We start from the raw sequence: 15,557 nt of genomic DNA on the forward strand, positions 1-15,557 counted from the left end.
AGACCCCATCGTGTTCGTTATAGCGGCGTTTCACTGTAATGATGACGCATTTTGAATTGTGGTGCAGTTTGGATTGATGGTATAATGTATGTATACGGTGTAAGGTACATATTTTGCCCGGCGTGTTATTTCCTCTTTGCACTTTAAAAAAATTTCATTAATGGCTTTGTATAACAGACATAGCGCGTTGACACCATGGCGTGAAGGAAAAACCCAACGAAAGGTTAAGTAGGTCTACGTGAGTGACAGGTCAATAATGGGAAAATCTATGTAGTGGTTAGTCAATAAATTTAGGTCATAAGTACGACATTTTGCATGAACTTGTTTCCTTATACATGTACTTTGTTATTTGCAATTTGGGAAACAAAATGTATCTATAGGAGAGCCCCACGTAGACCGATATGGGCTGAACTTGGCCTCCCCGAAGAAATATTTAAGGGGTGCCCAGTTCGAGCCTCATCAAATCATATCAATAAAGCCTACCAACTTGAATAGGAAAATAGCCTTTGCCAGCGAAACCTGCTTTTTCTGGTCACTGCTCTATGTTCCGACACCCCTATGTTCTGACAACCCGCACATAAGACTGTGTACTCCCGTGTAGGGTTAGGGTTAGGAACAGGAACATGTACAGTCGGAACATAGGGGTGTCGGAACATAGGGGTGTCGGAACATAGAGGTGTAACCGCTTTCTCTCCCCCCCCCCGCCCCTGCGTCCCCGAACACAGCCTGTTAAACCCACACAAGAAAAACAGGTGTCATTCAAAATAATGCTCCATGCAATCAACAACAATGCAAGCTTCCCTTGTCCCAAGAAAGAAAAATATCATCCTGAAATTGGTAGGACGCAGACCCCTAAATCAATCACCTCAACCTTGCAACAGACATGGGCATTTGAATATTGCACAATAACACAGTAAGATATTTTATATGGTCGACATGATCGTAATTAGTTGGGGTCCACAAATGGACCTCAACATGCCTGAAATGTTTGCGGTTTGGATTTCCTGAAAATCATTTCAATAAAATGCTCTTGTAGTAACCTTCATCTATTTTGATCAGCACCAAACTTTACAGATTTAAGCCACTTTCCGTAAGACATAATAATAAAATACTAGGTGTTTTTATTTTTGCGACTCATGAACGATCCAAAAATCAACCAGACGAACAACCTTTTAAAGATAAATTGTATTTATTTTTACGGGACAATGTAAACAAAGTATAGGGATAAGATGCATCACGAAATAAGCGGGGTTTTTTGCACTTGCCCACGGTCTAAAGTCTATATTTTGTTTACATGTAAACGCGAGATCTTTAGAAACTAGTACATTAACTACCAGTAACAACCAAACTGCAGCAATGCGGCGTGAACCACCGGCTTGTGACGCACCATCCTCGTATGTTTGTCACAGTATTTCAGTGAGACGAATGTCATCACGTATCTCACCGATGCAACAAGAATCTGCCACTAGAAGCAAGAATATGTAAGTTCAATAAAGATGCATTCCCATCATGCTCTTAAAAAAAAATCGGATTTTGTTCTTCCAAATCATTTTCAATTTGTATGTTTTATTTCAACGAAAACAGTACTCTTTTCCGATTTCGGGCGTCTGCAAAACTGTGAGAAAAAAGGTTTTCACTGTGTAACGAGTGAGTTACGAAATTATGAACTACTTCATGTGGGTAAGAGTACGACAATAATATACGCTACTTTAGTACACGCCATAAATAGTTCGGCAATTGTTGCCGAACTTCTTGAACAGCGTGGGTTTAAGATAACTGCCAACTCTTGCGGGAAAAGTTTCCCAACTGGTTGATCAATTTTACTCGATCTAATAACCCCCCCAAACGCTACCACTTGTTGGCAAGAAGTCATTGCCAAACGTTCTTTTTAGAGGGTATAATCAGAAAGGGGAAAATGAGCTTCGCGAAAATCATGTCTCAGGATCCCTCTTGACCTTGGGAACCAGACGAAGATAGCTAAACCTGAATTCTGTTCGTCTTCAAAACGTTCGTTTTAGATTTTCAAAAACACATCCGGCTATAAACGTAACGACGTTTGCTAAAATGTAACAATTTAACGCAAGTAAGTTGCCGACATATGCATTTTTTTTATTGTCATTCGGAGGAATTAAAAAAAAACTAATAAACGCCAATGTTGTATACTACTGTTTTACAGGTCGGTCAAAAAGGCGAAAGGGCTTTCCGCGCAATCACTGTTGGAGAAGATAAGTGTGGATCATGTGGAATGCTCCATCTGCACCAACCGTTTCAACCAGCCCAAAGTGCTGGACTGTTTGCACAGTTTTTGCCTCGAATGCCTTCAACAGTTGAGCCAGGGTAAAGAAGCTGTCGATTCCAAGTTGAAATGCCCCTTGTGTCGACGCGAAACTACGACGCAACATGTCGGTGATTTGCCTGATAACTTCACACTTAGTGCACTGGTGGAAGAAGTGACGATGCAGGAAAAACTACTTGAAGGTCAAGGTTCAGAGATCAAATGTCAGTCCTGTAACGAGGGGAATCCCGCAGCGTCCAGATGCATGGACTGCGACCATTTCCTCTGTCAAGAATGTCAAAGGGCACACGGGCGATTGGCAATGCTGACATCTCACCAAGTATACGATCTTGCGCAGCTAAGATCAGGAGAGATTGCTTACAGGAGCAAGCTGAGAGAGGCTCCAAAATGCGGTAAACACCGTGACCAGAATCTTAGCATTTACTGCAATTCATGTGAGCAGTTGGTCTGCACAACGTGCTGCATTCTAGACCACACCAAACCGGAACACTCGCTCATAAGCCTACCCGAGGCTTTAGAGAGATGCAAGCAGGAGGTTGCTGAAGTCACCGTGATAGCTGAACATCGCAAAGTAGATTTTCGCATTGCCATGGAAGAAATCGACGTCTCCAACAAGAAACTGGATGCAAACTTTGACGACGTCAGGAAGAAAATCTCCGTGAAAGCGGATGAGGAGGTTGCCAAGATTAGACAGGAGGAGCACAAACTGAAGCAAGAGTTAGAAAAGATCTACCAAGACAGAGTCAAGACATTTGGAACTTCCCAGGCCACAAACAACACAGAGATGAGCGAGACAGAGCGGAAGCTGGATGAAGTCAACCGATTGATGGCTCAAGCAAGTTGCTTTGAGATTGTCGATCTCAAGCAGAAACTTTTGCGAAACCTCAAAAAACAAACCCAGAGATTTCCGAGGAAAGTGCCCAGCAGTTTGTCATTCGTGGAGTTTGAGGAAGGTCAGAGTTCACTAGGTGAATTGGCGAAGTCAGGATCGGAGGCTGGACTGGAAGCAGCATCAACGGAGCAAACCCCACCTGTAAGACCACTCAGGAACAAAGACATCGGCGGAAAATGGTACCTGAAGATACAAATAACCCAATTCGGTCAGAAACAGACCAAATTTCGGCGCGTGTTTGGTGTTGCAGTATTCTCCAACGGTGAAATACTCGCGACGGACATGGGGCACAAAATGCTGATCTCTTACGCACCCGGCACCGGCAAGCCACAAGCACCTGCAAGACCCCAAGGATTACAAATCAAAAGTCTAGGCAATCCCAGTTGTGTGGCGGTCAACAAGGATGACCAGCTTGTCCTTCTCGACAAGCTTGCAGTCAAGATCTTCGACCGGAAGCATCAACCTCTCCACAAGTTCAAACCCGGCGAAGGTCCCAACATAACACCCACCTGCCTAGCGGTGGATGACAACAATCTGATAGCAGTCGGCTACGAGAAAACTGAAGAGATCTCCCTACACGAGCCAGACGGATCCCTCATCCGGACCCTCCCTGCACCAATGATCGGTTCTCATCTGACCATCAGTAAGCAGCGGCTTATCTTCACCTGCTGGGAGAAGAAGAAGCTGGCATCAATGGACTACGTCGGAGGCAAGGTGTTCTCGTCTGACATACCCTGCGACATGCATGGGATATGGGGCCCCACCGGCGTGTGCTGCGACAACAGTGGTCACATCTTCGTTGCCGTACACGGATGGCTGTCTGGTGGAATTTTTAAGTTCAGTTCCGAAGGTAGGATCTTGGGATGCGTTATTTCAGAATGCAAGTTTCCCGCCAGCATCACATCTATGCCGGGCACTGGCCATCTGGTGGTGGCCTCGAATACGTCTGTTCAAATCTTCCACGAAATTCAAACCAACACTGAACACTTTAACTGAGTAACAAATGGTTTGCAGAGAACAATTGGTATTTTGTGAAAGCTGTGATGGTGTCACTTGGAGAACCAGCAGAGGACAAAGAATACATGTTAAAGCAACAGAATCATAATAGGAGAACCTTTGTCGCATAACACATTTTTTGACCGAGAGAGAAAAAAGGCAGCCTTCCGTTTACAATATGACTTTGTACTCTTGCCCATGAGATAGCGGTAGCGGACATAATTGATAATTACACCTTGAGATACGTGCAACTATTATTGCACATACCATATTGTCGCTCTGCTCAAATTAGATCCGTGGTTGCAATACAGCATGTGTTATAATGTGCATGGCTACATGTATATGCTTACTGTCCAATTCAAGTTTAGTTTATACCACTTTAGTCTCAACTCAGCGTTAAAGCTAATCAAACATGGCGTCGGCTTATTGATAATGAGCGATGGAAATTGAATCCAAGGAATGAATGGAGACCCTCACTTTTACTAGCTTGACTCGTGCGAGACTGCTTGAGTAAAATATTAATAATACAAAAACATGACAGTACTTACCGGGCGGACGTTCGATAAGATTAAGCAAAGCCGAAAAAAGCACATCATGGTGCATGATATATATCATAAATGACTGTTTAACAAAATGTAGAGGAACTGCAAATGATAACATCCATTCCTACCTAAAAAAAAACCTTTAAAACTCGGAAGAAGCACAATCTAAAACATAAACAACTTCACGAGGAAGTTTCCTCTTCACGTGAATCTAAACATTTTAAGTCAACTTTTGTTTCTGCAAATAATGTATTTATTTCCTTCATTTACAGTGTTTAAGTGTGGATCTAAAGTGCTACATGTATATGGTATTTCTATACTCGTGACTTTCATATTGGGACGCTTTTGTGCCTTGCTAATCCTTCTAGTTAAATCAGAAAGTATATCAAATGATCCCTCAATGTGTTACCAAAGAATTATTGATTTATAGAGAGTTTATCAATTTAAACAAATAAAAACTGTGCACTGTTCGACTTAGAAAGGCGTATTTATATTTGCTATCTAGAATCATGACAGATGATAATGGAGGGAGCACTAGTCCTTTTTTTTCAGCACATAATGATATTACTGACTGATTTATTGATTGCATAAGTACACGAACCATTAAACGTGTCCTACGAATGACCACAGCAATGTACATTGTGTTGGCAGTACTTTAAAGGTGTAGTGTATGGATAGCTTGACTTATTCATTCACTGGCATTACGGGATAATTCTTTACGGTCACACTGCCCGACTCTCATCAACAGTCAACAACCATGCTGACTCAAATGCAGTGGCATATCTGCGGGGGGGGGGGGGGGGGGTGTGGCACTGGGAACGGGAGGGGGCACGTGACCCCAAGCAGATGTTCATGCTCCCCGGTTGCCCCCCCCCCCCCCCCCCCCCATTTAAAATCTTGAATGGGAACGAAAATAGTATCATCATTTCTTCTGTGCCACCCTTGAAAAATGTGTTCACTCCCAGGTGCCCCCAGAAGTTTAGCCCTAGTTACGCCACTGCTCAAGTGACAGCCAGTCAAATCGGTGAGTGAGATAGGCGCAAAGAGGACACTATATACAGGGTGGTCAAAACGGATTGGCATACTTTCGTTACCCTGAGACTCAAACCACATATACCAATGCATGCAAGGGCGGATCCAGGGGGGGGGGGGCCCAAAGGGGGCCATGCCCCCCCCCCCCAACGAAACCATTTTTTAATTTTTTTATGTGACATTGCAATAAAGGCAGGCAATGAGTACACCACCATCTTTTCCTGAAGAAAACATTGGTTAAAGTGGTCAGAAATTGCCTCAGATCGCACCACAGAGCATCTAGAATCCAAACATTTTTCGGGGCCCTTAAGCGGGCCCCGAACCCCACGCCATATTTTTTTGACCCACTTTTTGGGGGGACCAAATTTTTTTTTGGCCCCCCCCAAAAAATTGTGTTCTGGATCCGCCCTTGAATGCATGGAAAATCTTTTTAGAAAAAAAAAAAGGAAACCAAGATGGCCCGATTCACGCCTATTTTGTGAAGTAAGGTTGGGTTTTTGTCCCGATGAATTACTAAACCGCGGCCGGGAATAATGACTTACACAATATAAATTGATAGAGGGATTGTTATGCAATAATACCCACATGAAAGAAGTGCTTCACAAAATCGGCTCTGCAGCAAAAACTACTGGACCAAATCGGGATATTTTGGTATCATAATTCTTCTAAAAGTATTCTCCATCAATTGGTACAGGTGGTTTGAGTCTCAAGGGAGTGGAAGTATATGCCGTTCGGGTTTTTTTACACCACCCTGTATAGCCTGGGCTTCCGGGACCAGCAAAAACTGGAGCCAATGTTCAGTGACCTGCGCTGCCAGGTGTAAAAAACACTAGAGCTGAAGTAGCGTGGAGGCTTCAGGATTTACTAACAGCCCAAGCCGGTGGCTTCGCAGCTGACTTGCCACAATCTCCGGGCCAGCTCGTCATCTTGAGCGAGCGCTGAGGGCGCCATCAGCTGGCAGTTGTCAAAGTAGCTGCCAGAGAGCTGAGGTATCGAGTTATCCAGGGCGCAGTGAAGGGTCGTCTGGGCGCCTGCTTCCTCGTCTATCAGAAACAACCTGCACAACAGGAAATTGCAATAAAGCATAACAATAATATTAATACCCTCAAATTCTGACAGTTCATCTGGATGTTAATTTCTGGCGAAACATTATCTGATTTTAAAGCATTTATAGGCCTAGTGCTTGCTTAAAAATAAAACCTTGCTTCTTGGCTTTCGCCTTTCGGCTTTGATTCAGCATCCAAAAAGCAAATGTATTTGTTAAAGCAAGCATTATATGCTTTAAAATGAAACTTTACAAATATAAACTCGCTCATTTCATACATTTTCAAAGAAATTTGAAAAATAAACGGATTATATACCACATCAGCGGAAATAGCGGGTAATACAAGGTAGCAACAATCCCGGGTTGGGATTCAGCAGTCATGTGGTTTTTGACCATACACGAGTTTATGGCGCCAGGGTGGATCGAGGCAGAAACCACGCCGCTGGAAGCCTCACGTCTCGCCAGCTCCCTAGCGAAGAGTACGTTGGCCAGCTTGCTGGTGAAATAGGACTGAAGGTAGGGATACAAGACATCCACACCGGGGACCGAGCGAGTCAAGTTGGGCTCAGCGGAAAAATGGTGCATCGCAGAGGAGACGGTGACCACTCGGCTGGGGGCGCTCTTCTTCAGCAGGTCCAGGAGGAGATTGGTCAGCAGGAAGTGGCCGAAGTGGTTGATGCCGAAGACGTAGTGGAAGTTATCCTCGGTTGTGGAACCTTGAGGTGTCTGAATGAGAGCAACTCCTTGAAGGAGTAAATAAGTTGTACATAAGACGATATTTATTTTGAATATTAAAAACATTGAGTTTGGGTATAAAGGATATTGTCTTATTTTAACAAATGCATCTCAAGACTATACAGTGTGCCCCCCCCCCAACCCCAACTCCCCCCCCCAAAAAAAAAAAACAACCCAGAACGGCGTACTTCCGCTACCCTGAGACTTACACAACCTATACCAATGCATGGAACATTTTGTCAAACGAAAAATGATACCAAGATCGTCCAATTCGGTCAAGTAGTTTTTGTTCTAGAGCCTATTTTGTGAAACAAAGTCGGGAGTCCTTTTGTCCTGATGAATTACTAATAGAGCATTTCACTGTATATTTATATATTATGTGTGACAATAAATAAATGAATGAATGAATGAACGAATATTGCTCGTGCATTCGACTTTAATTTAATTGGATAGAGGGATTAATTGTTATGTGATAATACCCACATGAAAGATGTGTGCTTTAAAAATAGGCTCTGCAGCAAAAACTACTGGACCGAATCGGGAGATCTTGATAACTATCATTTTTCTTCTAAAAGAATTCTCCATCCATTGGTTCAGGTGGTTTGAGTCTCAAGGGAGTGGAAGTATGCCGTTCCTTTTGTTTGGGGGGGGGGCACCCTGTATATGGGCTTATACCTCTGGTAATAAAATTCTGGTAGTAACTAAGTTGTAAGTATTATTTTGTTACCTTGCTGTTGACCTTTTGGAGATATGGTGGACAAGCTATGAGGACGGTATTTAGAGTGGTTAAATTTGGTTAAACAGTGGTTAAACCCTTCCCAATAGCGCCCTGCTATTGTGCCCACCGTTTGATTACTCAAAAGGCTAATGAAAGTATTTAGAGCATTAACCTGCATTGTTAACCAAAATATCCAGTCTCTCCTCGCTTTCGATGATCTTGTTAGCGAACTCCCTGACGGACTGCAGGCTGGCTAGATCCAGGTGGCGCACCACGACCTCCGAGTTGCCCGTGCGCGTCTTGATCTCTTTGGCGGCGTCTTCACCCTTCTGGAGATTGCGACAGGCGAGGATGACCCGGGCACCTCGCTGGGCAAAGTCGAGAGCTGTCCACCAGCCAATGCCAGAGTTTGCTCCTAATTTTAAACAAACGGCAAAATCTGATGCCAGAGCGCAAAGATTTCTTTGTAATATTGAGCCGCTCAGTGGATGGCAAGTGCCGCCCACCAGCTAGTAGAAATACCGAAGTTGGCTCGTTACACACACCCCCAGTCAAAACATCCCAAATATTAAGAAGGGCTTAATAATATATTAGGTGTTGCCAATAAAACCACTTTAACTGGCTACATAAAAAAATATGACATTTAATCCTGGATATCATTAAATTAATGATGTCCAGGATGAACTCTCTTTTCCAATTTTGAATGACCCTGAAGACCCAAATGCATTTTGTTCAAAGTAACCATGATGAAATTAAACATTTTCCATCGAGAGTAGTGGATATAAAGTGCTCCCATCATCCCCGGCATCCCCAACCCAACTGGCAAAAACGCCATTGAAGACTGAACAAAGTGTTATCTTTTTCTGACCTGTTACTATGACAGTTTTGTTGGTGAGGTCAGCATCGCTGATGCAGTAGCATCGACTTCCTACGAACTGCCAGTAGTACACACCGCAAGCTACCAGGATGGGCAACAACCACGTAAACGAAACAGACGACATTGTCATTTATCATCCGCGTGCGCTGGCTGACCGCCAAGCTGTCTGAACTATTAGGATAAGAATGGAGTGCATTTAGTACTGCGAGATATGAACGACGATGTCATATTGTGTAGTGAACAAAAAAACATCGATTTTTCTCACGTCTTGTTTCGTCTGAGCTAGAACCGTACCCCACGGTGGAATATGTATGGGGCCCCACTCCCCCCGGATCCGTGCCTTGTACATACACGCGTTGTATACTGTCCACGGGCCCCCTTTTTGGAGCACGGAGCTTATAGCTTTTGGTTATTGCGCAGTGCCGTTGCGTCTTTCTACACATTACATGCGAGTCTAATTTTTAGGACAGTGGAATCATCGTGTTAGGCTAAGCCCCTATATGGCACAATGCTTGGCAACAATTGCAGAATACCCCGCCACTCAATCTATCAGCACAATTGCAGAATACCCCGCCACAAGGTCACGGTTGATTGCCCTCAATAAACCTTCTCAGCGCTACTTGCATGTACTATGCGCCATGCTCCACTGCACTCCCACTCCGTATCCGCGTAGCCGCCAACAGGGTAGATGGTTTGGACTTGAAAATATTTCAGCAACTCCCATTCATTTTGTGTTGCTTGTTCTCAAGCATATTCAAAGGGACTCCCACTCCGTATCCGCTTAGCCGCCAACAGGGTGGTATTTCGGTTGTGTAAAAGTCAGACGGTTGTGTATATATGAACCTAGCAAACTGTTGTGTAAACTGTTGTTTACACAACTTGTGTAAAATATTACACAACTTGTTCAGTTTTTTTTTACACAACTGGTTGCTAGGTTTACACAACCGAAATAACAGTGTGTATATCATAGTCCGTGACAAAGCACCCTATCATATGAAGTGGTCGGTAAGCCAAACCTGCTCTGAACAATTTCGTCACAGTTGGCCAAGGCCAAAAAAAGAAGGCTCCGGTTTCTGGTATGGAGCTTGCCCCAAAAGTGGTGCGGCGACGCGGCTTTTATTTTTTGGGCCGTTTTTTGGGGGTTCAAATATCGGCTGATTACTGCAAATGGTGCCCGACTACATTTAGTGCAAATATATGGGAGTTCAGAGAGTACACATAAAGCTTATACTCGATCGTAACCCCATCTAAAAACACGTTAGATTTGTGCAGCAGCAGGATTCCAGTCAAACCAGTGAGTTTGGCGGTTTTGAGACATCATCTTACATTGAAAAAAAAACTTTTCATTTTGCCGACGCGCATGGCTACGGCGAAGCGCGCGCATACCAGAAACCGGAGACTTTTTTTGGCCCAATCATCTATTACCCTTTTTGTAGACATCGTACGTGACATCGTCCTTATACTTTAAATAACAATTTTGAGTGGTCGGGCATAACCCCTTTTCTCCTAAACGGTATATAGTATGAACTTGTAACTTTCAGTATCTATCGACCCTCATCCGAAGTGTTGCATATTACTCTGACGTCATGATTACGTCATTAGGTGTCACTAGTAATTTTATACGAACAAGTGACCAATTACTTTCACCTATAACTCTTGAACTCAATAATCAATGATGTTTGTATTCTGTAATCAGATAGACCATTGATTGCTAAACATTTATTTGGCGTGCACGTAAACTCGCTTGACCTTTACTTCCGGGCCTACTGGAAGGTCAAAGTTAGGTGAATTCAAAATGAAGACATTAGCCTGAAATCAAAACAAAGCAAAATTTCTTCCGGACGATGATCACAAAAGCTTGTGTGATTTGTGCCATGCTACGACTTTACAAATTTAGTAATGTCATCATGACGTCATCAGGTGGGCAATTTGTCTACCCGACCACTCTGCGTTTGTAACAACAAACGCGAGTCTCTAGTTTTGTTATAAATTTGCTAGCTTGACGAATTATTTAGTATGACGAATAGTATTTATGCAGCGTTTGTGTAAAGTCATGTATTCAGCCATTAAAAAGGCAGTGAACTGACGAAGCCATAAAATCGTGGAATAAAGGCTAATGTCACATAGAGTCATGAGGGATGGTGCTGGAATTAATGTTTTTTTAGAACGCATTGCCGATTCACTGACTAATAAATTGATTGAATTAGTATACACACATCAACTATACTACGCCTTTCCATGGCAATATAAACTAAAAGATTCGCAGTAAGTGGTAGTTTGTGTCGACTGTCTTCTATGCCACCCGTAACCAAAATTCTAGACATATGCCTAAGTTCATCAGACTTCGAAAACACTGATGAGATCGCGTATATGGTCATGGAAATCTTCTAGCAGTCCAAGCCAGTTGCTTCACAGCTGACTTCCCACAATCTCCGGGCGAGCTCGTCATCCTGAGCAAGTGCTGACGGCGGTGCTACCTGGCAGTTGTCGAAGTAGCTTCCGGAAAAGTTGGCGACCGAGTCGTCTAATGCACAGTGGATGGTGGTCTGGGCACCGGCTTCCTCGTCTATCATCATCAACCTGCACATAACAGCAGTGGATTACAGTGAATTATCCGGGGGCCAAATTCCAATATACACGTACACCTGCACCGGGACTTAAGAAACTTTCGCCGCATATTACCTTTTAGGTTAAGGGGCGGAAGTGTACATAACATGCACATGAACAGTACCCGTCCCCTAGTGGTGTCCAGCAAGCCCCAAAGCCCCCCTCCTCCCGCTTTTGGAATTTCCAAGGCCTGGCAATTTTTTTTTTTTTTTTAATTTTAGTCATCCCCAACCCTCCCCCAGTCCCCGGCACAGATTTACAACACTGCCTTTCATGACGCCCTCGCCGACGGAGTCAGTTTAAAGCCAATTATACAATTGAACAGAACATTACGAAGCCTTTAATCACATGAAAGACAATGCATTGTCTTTTATATGATTAAAGGCTTCGTGATGTTCTGTTCAGTTGTACAATTGGCTTTAAACTGACTTCTTATATACATATAAATGTAATAATGAATAGCGTCAAGCCAGTTCAGTTAAAAAATGAGAGTAATAAAGCGACCAGTTTGTGACTTTTTGCCCCTCCCCTCCCCCTCATAAGCTCAGTCGATTGACGTTTCTGACAGGTTCGGGCTTTTTCATACCCAGATTAGGTTTACGTTAGCACCATTGGACAAATCTCATTTGTGAGTTTGGGAGATTCTGAAAAGATCCCGGGGAAACTCACCGTTTCGGACAGTGTTCGCGTCGTCAGATTTGTCACTTAGAGCTACAGTAAACATTATCTTATTGCTATCCTCTCCATGAATAACGTCAAATCTTATACCCAGATTAAATAATTAAAGAAATCACATCTTTTTTTACCACATGATAGGAGACATCACGTAGTACATTGCGGCTTTAAATCTGGACTCGACCAACATGTGGGTTTTCCAGATAGGAGTGTAGATGACGCCAGGATGCAGCGAGGTAGATATCACGCCGCTAGATGCCTCACGTCTCGCCAGTTCGCTGGCGAACAGAATGTTGGCCAGCTTGCTGACCGGATATGATTCCAGGTGAGGATACAGGAAACTAGCCACGTCTGGGTCAGCCCGGGTCATGTTTAGTACCGAAGGGGCGTTGCTGTGCAAGAGAGACGAGACGGTGACCACCCGGCTGGAGGCACTCTTCTTCAGCAGGTCCAGGAGGAGATTGGTCAGCAGGAAGTGGCCGAGGTGGTTGATGCCGAAGACGAAATCGAAGTTGTCTTTGGTTGCGATGACGCCATCTGTTTGCCATTTCGCAACCCCTGGAAGTACAGCAATAAGGTGAGCTGTATTATCGAGTCTATAATGAGTTAATCATGGGTCACTAACATGCATGCCAATCATAGGTCAACCCAAAAGTCAAATCGCAAGTCAGATCGTAAATAACAAAGGAATGCTTCTGTCACAGAATACCTTAATAACTTAATGCCGAGTTCCCTGAATGTATGTCATTAATTGTTAACTGTTGAATGGGATGGCGCCAGACTATTTATGCAGGTATAATGCCACCTTTTTTTACTGTCATTTCTTTTTAATCTGGCTTTAAACATTCGTTTAATTACAAATTTGAAATTATTCATTGAAGCAGACTTGAATTAATTAGTAATTAACTTGCTTCATTTATCTACACAAGGTCCAAAAATCCAGATTTTACCTCACTCTCAATTCAATATGGCTGACTCGTGAATAAGGCCCATAAACGTATCCTGTTGATAATGACCTAACTTACTGACAAACCGTCTGGAAAAAAGGACTAATTACCCGCGTTGTTTATGAGTATATCAAGCCTCTCTTCACTTTCTACGATCTTGCTGGAAAAATTCCGCACGGACTGCAAGTTTCCGAGATCGAGATGGCGCACCACAACCTCCGAGTTGCCCGTCCGCGTCCTGATGTCCTTGGCGGCGTCTTCGGCCTTCTGCAGATTGCGACAGGCGAGGATTACCCGGGCGCCTCGCCGGGCCAAGTCCAGGGCCGTCTCCTTACCGATGCCCGAGTTGCCACCTTCAAGAGGGAAATATTGTATGGGACGTATAAATACTTCTTTTCAAGCACGGACTATAAGATTAAAGTCAACATTTTGTGCAAAATGTCACAAGCCCTTTTCATTTTTATAAGGGGGGGGGGGTAAAATATTTTATTTACACAGCCTACCGTTCAAGGAGATAGCAAAGTGCTAATCAGTTTTCTCCAGGAAACATTACCACGCAAAAAATTAATGCCCTGGCTATTGCAGCCCCTTCTATTATCCCGGCTACCATGCCCTGAGACGTTTGCAAAAAGATTTCTGAAACGGATAGTTTTAAATAGTGTAGATTGCTATAGAGAGCAAAGATTATGGAATAATTTGCAATCAATATCATGGGTCAAGGTCCAGAATACAGCAGGTGTGCTGACTTTTGAAAACAAAAGCGTTTGCCATTCTCTAATGACAAATCCTCATTCTCAATCAATTTTTAAATTAGCATCTACAAACATCACAGGAAGCCGTTAGCGGTGAATCAAGCGGTGACTTGAGGTTTACCTCGAGTTTTAACAAGGTGTTAGGAGAAATCTGGGGTTCCACCTAGTTACCTCGTTTCATTTAACATTCTTTCCATAAACGGGCATAAAGATAAAGGGTCTTCAACCCTCGTCGGATCCCCTCCTTCATCTGCCAATAGGGACTGTGCCCAAACCCAACTTTGCAAAGGAGATTCACAGACTACATTTTACAGTGCCTTTGTTCAGAGCATACACCCTGGAAGCCATTGCTTCAACCTATCATAAATATGACGATGGGGATTCAACATACCTGTTACGATGACTGTCTTTCCTTTCAGCTCAACATCGGCAGTAAAGTACCTACGACTTGCGACAAATTGCCAGTAATAGATGCCGTATAACGCCACCAAAATGGGCACTATGTATCGAAAAAAACCAGAGAGAGATGCCATGCTGCAGATCAAACCACCTTCATAAATGGTGTATAGAACTCAAAGAAAGAACTACGAAGTGGTTGGTAAACCCAAACGTCTCTAAGGCCAAAAAAAAAATTCTCCGGTTTCTGGTATGCGCGCGCGTCGCCGTAGCCATGCGCGTCGGCAAAATGAAAAAGTTTTTTTTCTTCAATGAAAGATGATGTCTCAAAACCGCCAAACCCACTGGTTTGACTGGAATCCTGCTGCTGCACAATTTTAACGTGTTTTTAGATTGGGTTAAGCTTTATGTGGCCTCTCTGGACTCCCATATATTTGCACTAAGTTTAGTCGGGCACCATTTGCAGTCATCAGCCGACATTTGAAGCAAAAAAAATCAGGTAAAAAAAAAAAAAAAAGCCGCGTCGCCGCACCACTTTTTGGGCAAGCTCCACACCAGAAACCGGAGACTTTTTTGTTTTGGCCTTAACGTAATTATGTTACAGATTGTGTGAAGCATGGACAATCATCTGTGATCCTTTTTGTAAACATCATACGTGATATCGTCCTTATATTTAGACCATTACCTGCATTACGTAACAGTCTGACTGTAATAAAATAGACTGTTGTAATCTACACATCAAAAATCGGTCCATGCCAAAGGGGCCTTAAAATTTGAAGCCGGGCTTTTGGCGAAAATCAGGTCTGCAAAGTGTAATTGAATTATTCTAACAGCTGACTGTTGTTTTAATCGACTCATTTGCAACTTCAAATCATCATACTAAGCTATGAACAGCCTATCAGTAGTGCGTATGACTACGACCATGTTGCTATTAATAGCTCCATGTTAGTATGACCGAATCATGCAGATGCTGGTCAACCAAACGGAGGGGGTGGGGGAGATCGGTAAATTTGTAACAAGAAACTTTCCGGAGAGGGAAAGGGTTCA

The 15,557-nt window shown here is 43.4% G+C and overlaps 3 protein-coding genes across 4 annotated transcripts; 1 reads left to right on the forward strand and 2 right to left on the reverse strand.

Moving 5' to 3' along the window:
- The first annotated feature begins 1,425 nt into the window (after positions 1 to 1,425).
- Positions 1,426 to 4,184, forward strand: LOC119730103 (protein PML-like). The gene is made up of 2 exons (XM_038202886.1): positions 1,426 to 1,481; positions 2,177 to 4,184. Exons 1-2 carry the CDS (start codon positions 1,426 to 1,428, stop codon positions 4,182 to 4,184), a joined length of 2,064 nt encoding a protein of 687 aa, XP_038058814.1.
- A 2,319-nt stretch (positions 4,185 to 6,503) lies between these two features.
- On the reverse strand, positions 6,504 to 9,694 carry LOC119730412 (retinol dehydrogenase 11-like). 2 transcript variants are annotated; one of them, XM_038203290.1, is made up of 5 exons: positions 9,399 to 9,694; positions 9,125 to 9,304; positions 8,429 to 8,671; positions 7,120 to 7,546; positions 6,504 to 6,815 (listed from the first exon to the last, which is right to left on the reverse strand). In XM_038203290.1, the coding sequence occupies exons 2-5, from the start codon at positions 9,261 to 9,263 to the stop codon at positions 6,623 to 6,625; spliced, it is 1,002 nt and encodes a 333-aa protein (XP_038059218.1). In that variant the 5' UTR covers positions 9,264 to 9,304; positions 9,399 to 9,694; the 3' UTR covers positions 6,504 to 6,622. The 2 variants fall into 2 exon arrangements, with proteins under 2 accessions (XP_038059218.1, XP_038059217.1); XM_038203289.1 differs by having other exon boundaries at positions 9,125 to 9,694.
- Positions 9,695 to 10,825: 1,131 nt separating this feature from the next.
- LOC119730413 (retinol dehydrogenase 13-like) lies at positions 10,826 to 14,726 on the reverse strand. Its single transcript, XM_038203291.1, has 4 exons — positions 14,506 to 14,726; positions 13,473 to 13,715; positions 12,547 to 12,973; positions 10,826 to 11,713 (listed from the first exon to the last, which is right to left on the reverse strand). The coding sequence occupies exons 1-4, from the start codon at positions 14,645 to 14,647 to the stop codon at positions 11,521 to 11,523; spliced, it is 1,005 nt and encodes a 334-aa protein (XP_038059219.1). The 5' UTR covers positions 14,648 to 14,726; the 3' UTR covers positions 10,826 to 11,520.
- Between the last annotated feature and the right edge of the window lie 831 nt (positions 14,727 to 15,557).

The sequence above is a fragment of the Patiria miniata genome, unplaced genomic scaffold (assembly GCF_015706575.1).
Source record: "Patiria miniata isolate m_02_andy unplaced genomic scaffold, ASM1570657v1 HiC_scaffold_22, whole genome shotgun sequence".
Lineage (NCBI taxonomy): Eukaryota > Metazoa > Echinodermata > Asteroidea > Valvatida > Asterinidae > Patiria > Patiria miniata.

Bases quoted from the DNA above. Each gene is read 5' to 3' on its own strand.
- LOC119730103 (XM_038202886.1), top strand. From the start codon at position 1,426: ATGTCATCACGTATCTCACCGATGCAACAAGAATCTGCCACTAGAAGC. The intron at 1,482-2,176 runs GTAAGTTCAATA...ACTGTTTTACAG, and splicing joins GCCACTAGAAGCAAGAATAT to GTCGGTCAAAAAGGCGAAAG.
- LOC119730412 (XM_038203290.1), bottom strand. From the start codon at position 9,263: ATGACAATGTCGTCTGTTTCGTTTACGTGGTTGTTGCCCATCCTGGTA. The intron at 8,672-9,124 runs GTCAGAAAAAGA...GTTTAAAATTAG, and splicing joins CAAAACTGTCATAGTAACAG to GAGCAAACTCTGGCATTGGC. The intron at 7,547-8,428 runs GTTAATGCTCTA...TACTCCTTCAAG, and splicing joins TATTTTGGTTAACAATGCAG to GAGTTGCTCTCATTCAGACA.
- LOC119730413 (XM_038203291.1), bottom strand. From the start codon at position 14,647: ATGGCATCTCTCTCTGGTTTTTTTCGATACATAGTGCCCATTTTGGTG. The intron at 13,716-14,505 runs GTATGTTGAATC...TCCCTCTTGAAG, and splicing joins AAAGACAGTCATCGTAACAG to GTGGCAACTCGGGCATCGGT. The intron at 12,974-13,472 runs GTAATTAGTCCT...CTGTACTTCCAG, and splicing joins TATACTCATAAACAACGCGG to GGGTTGCGAAATGGCAAACA.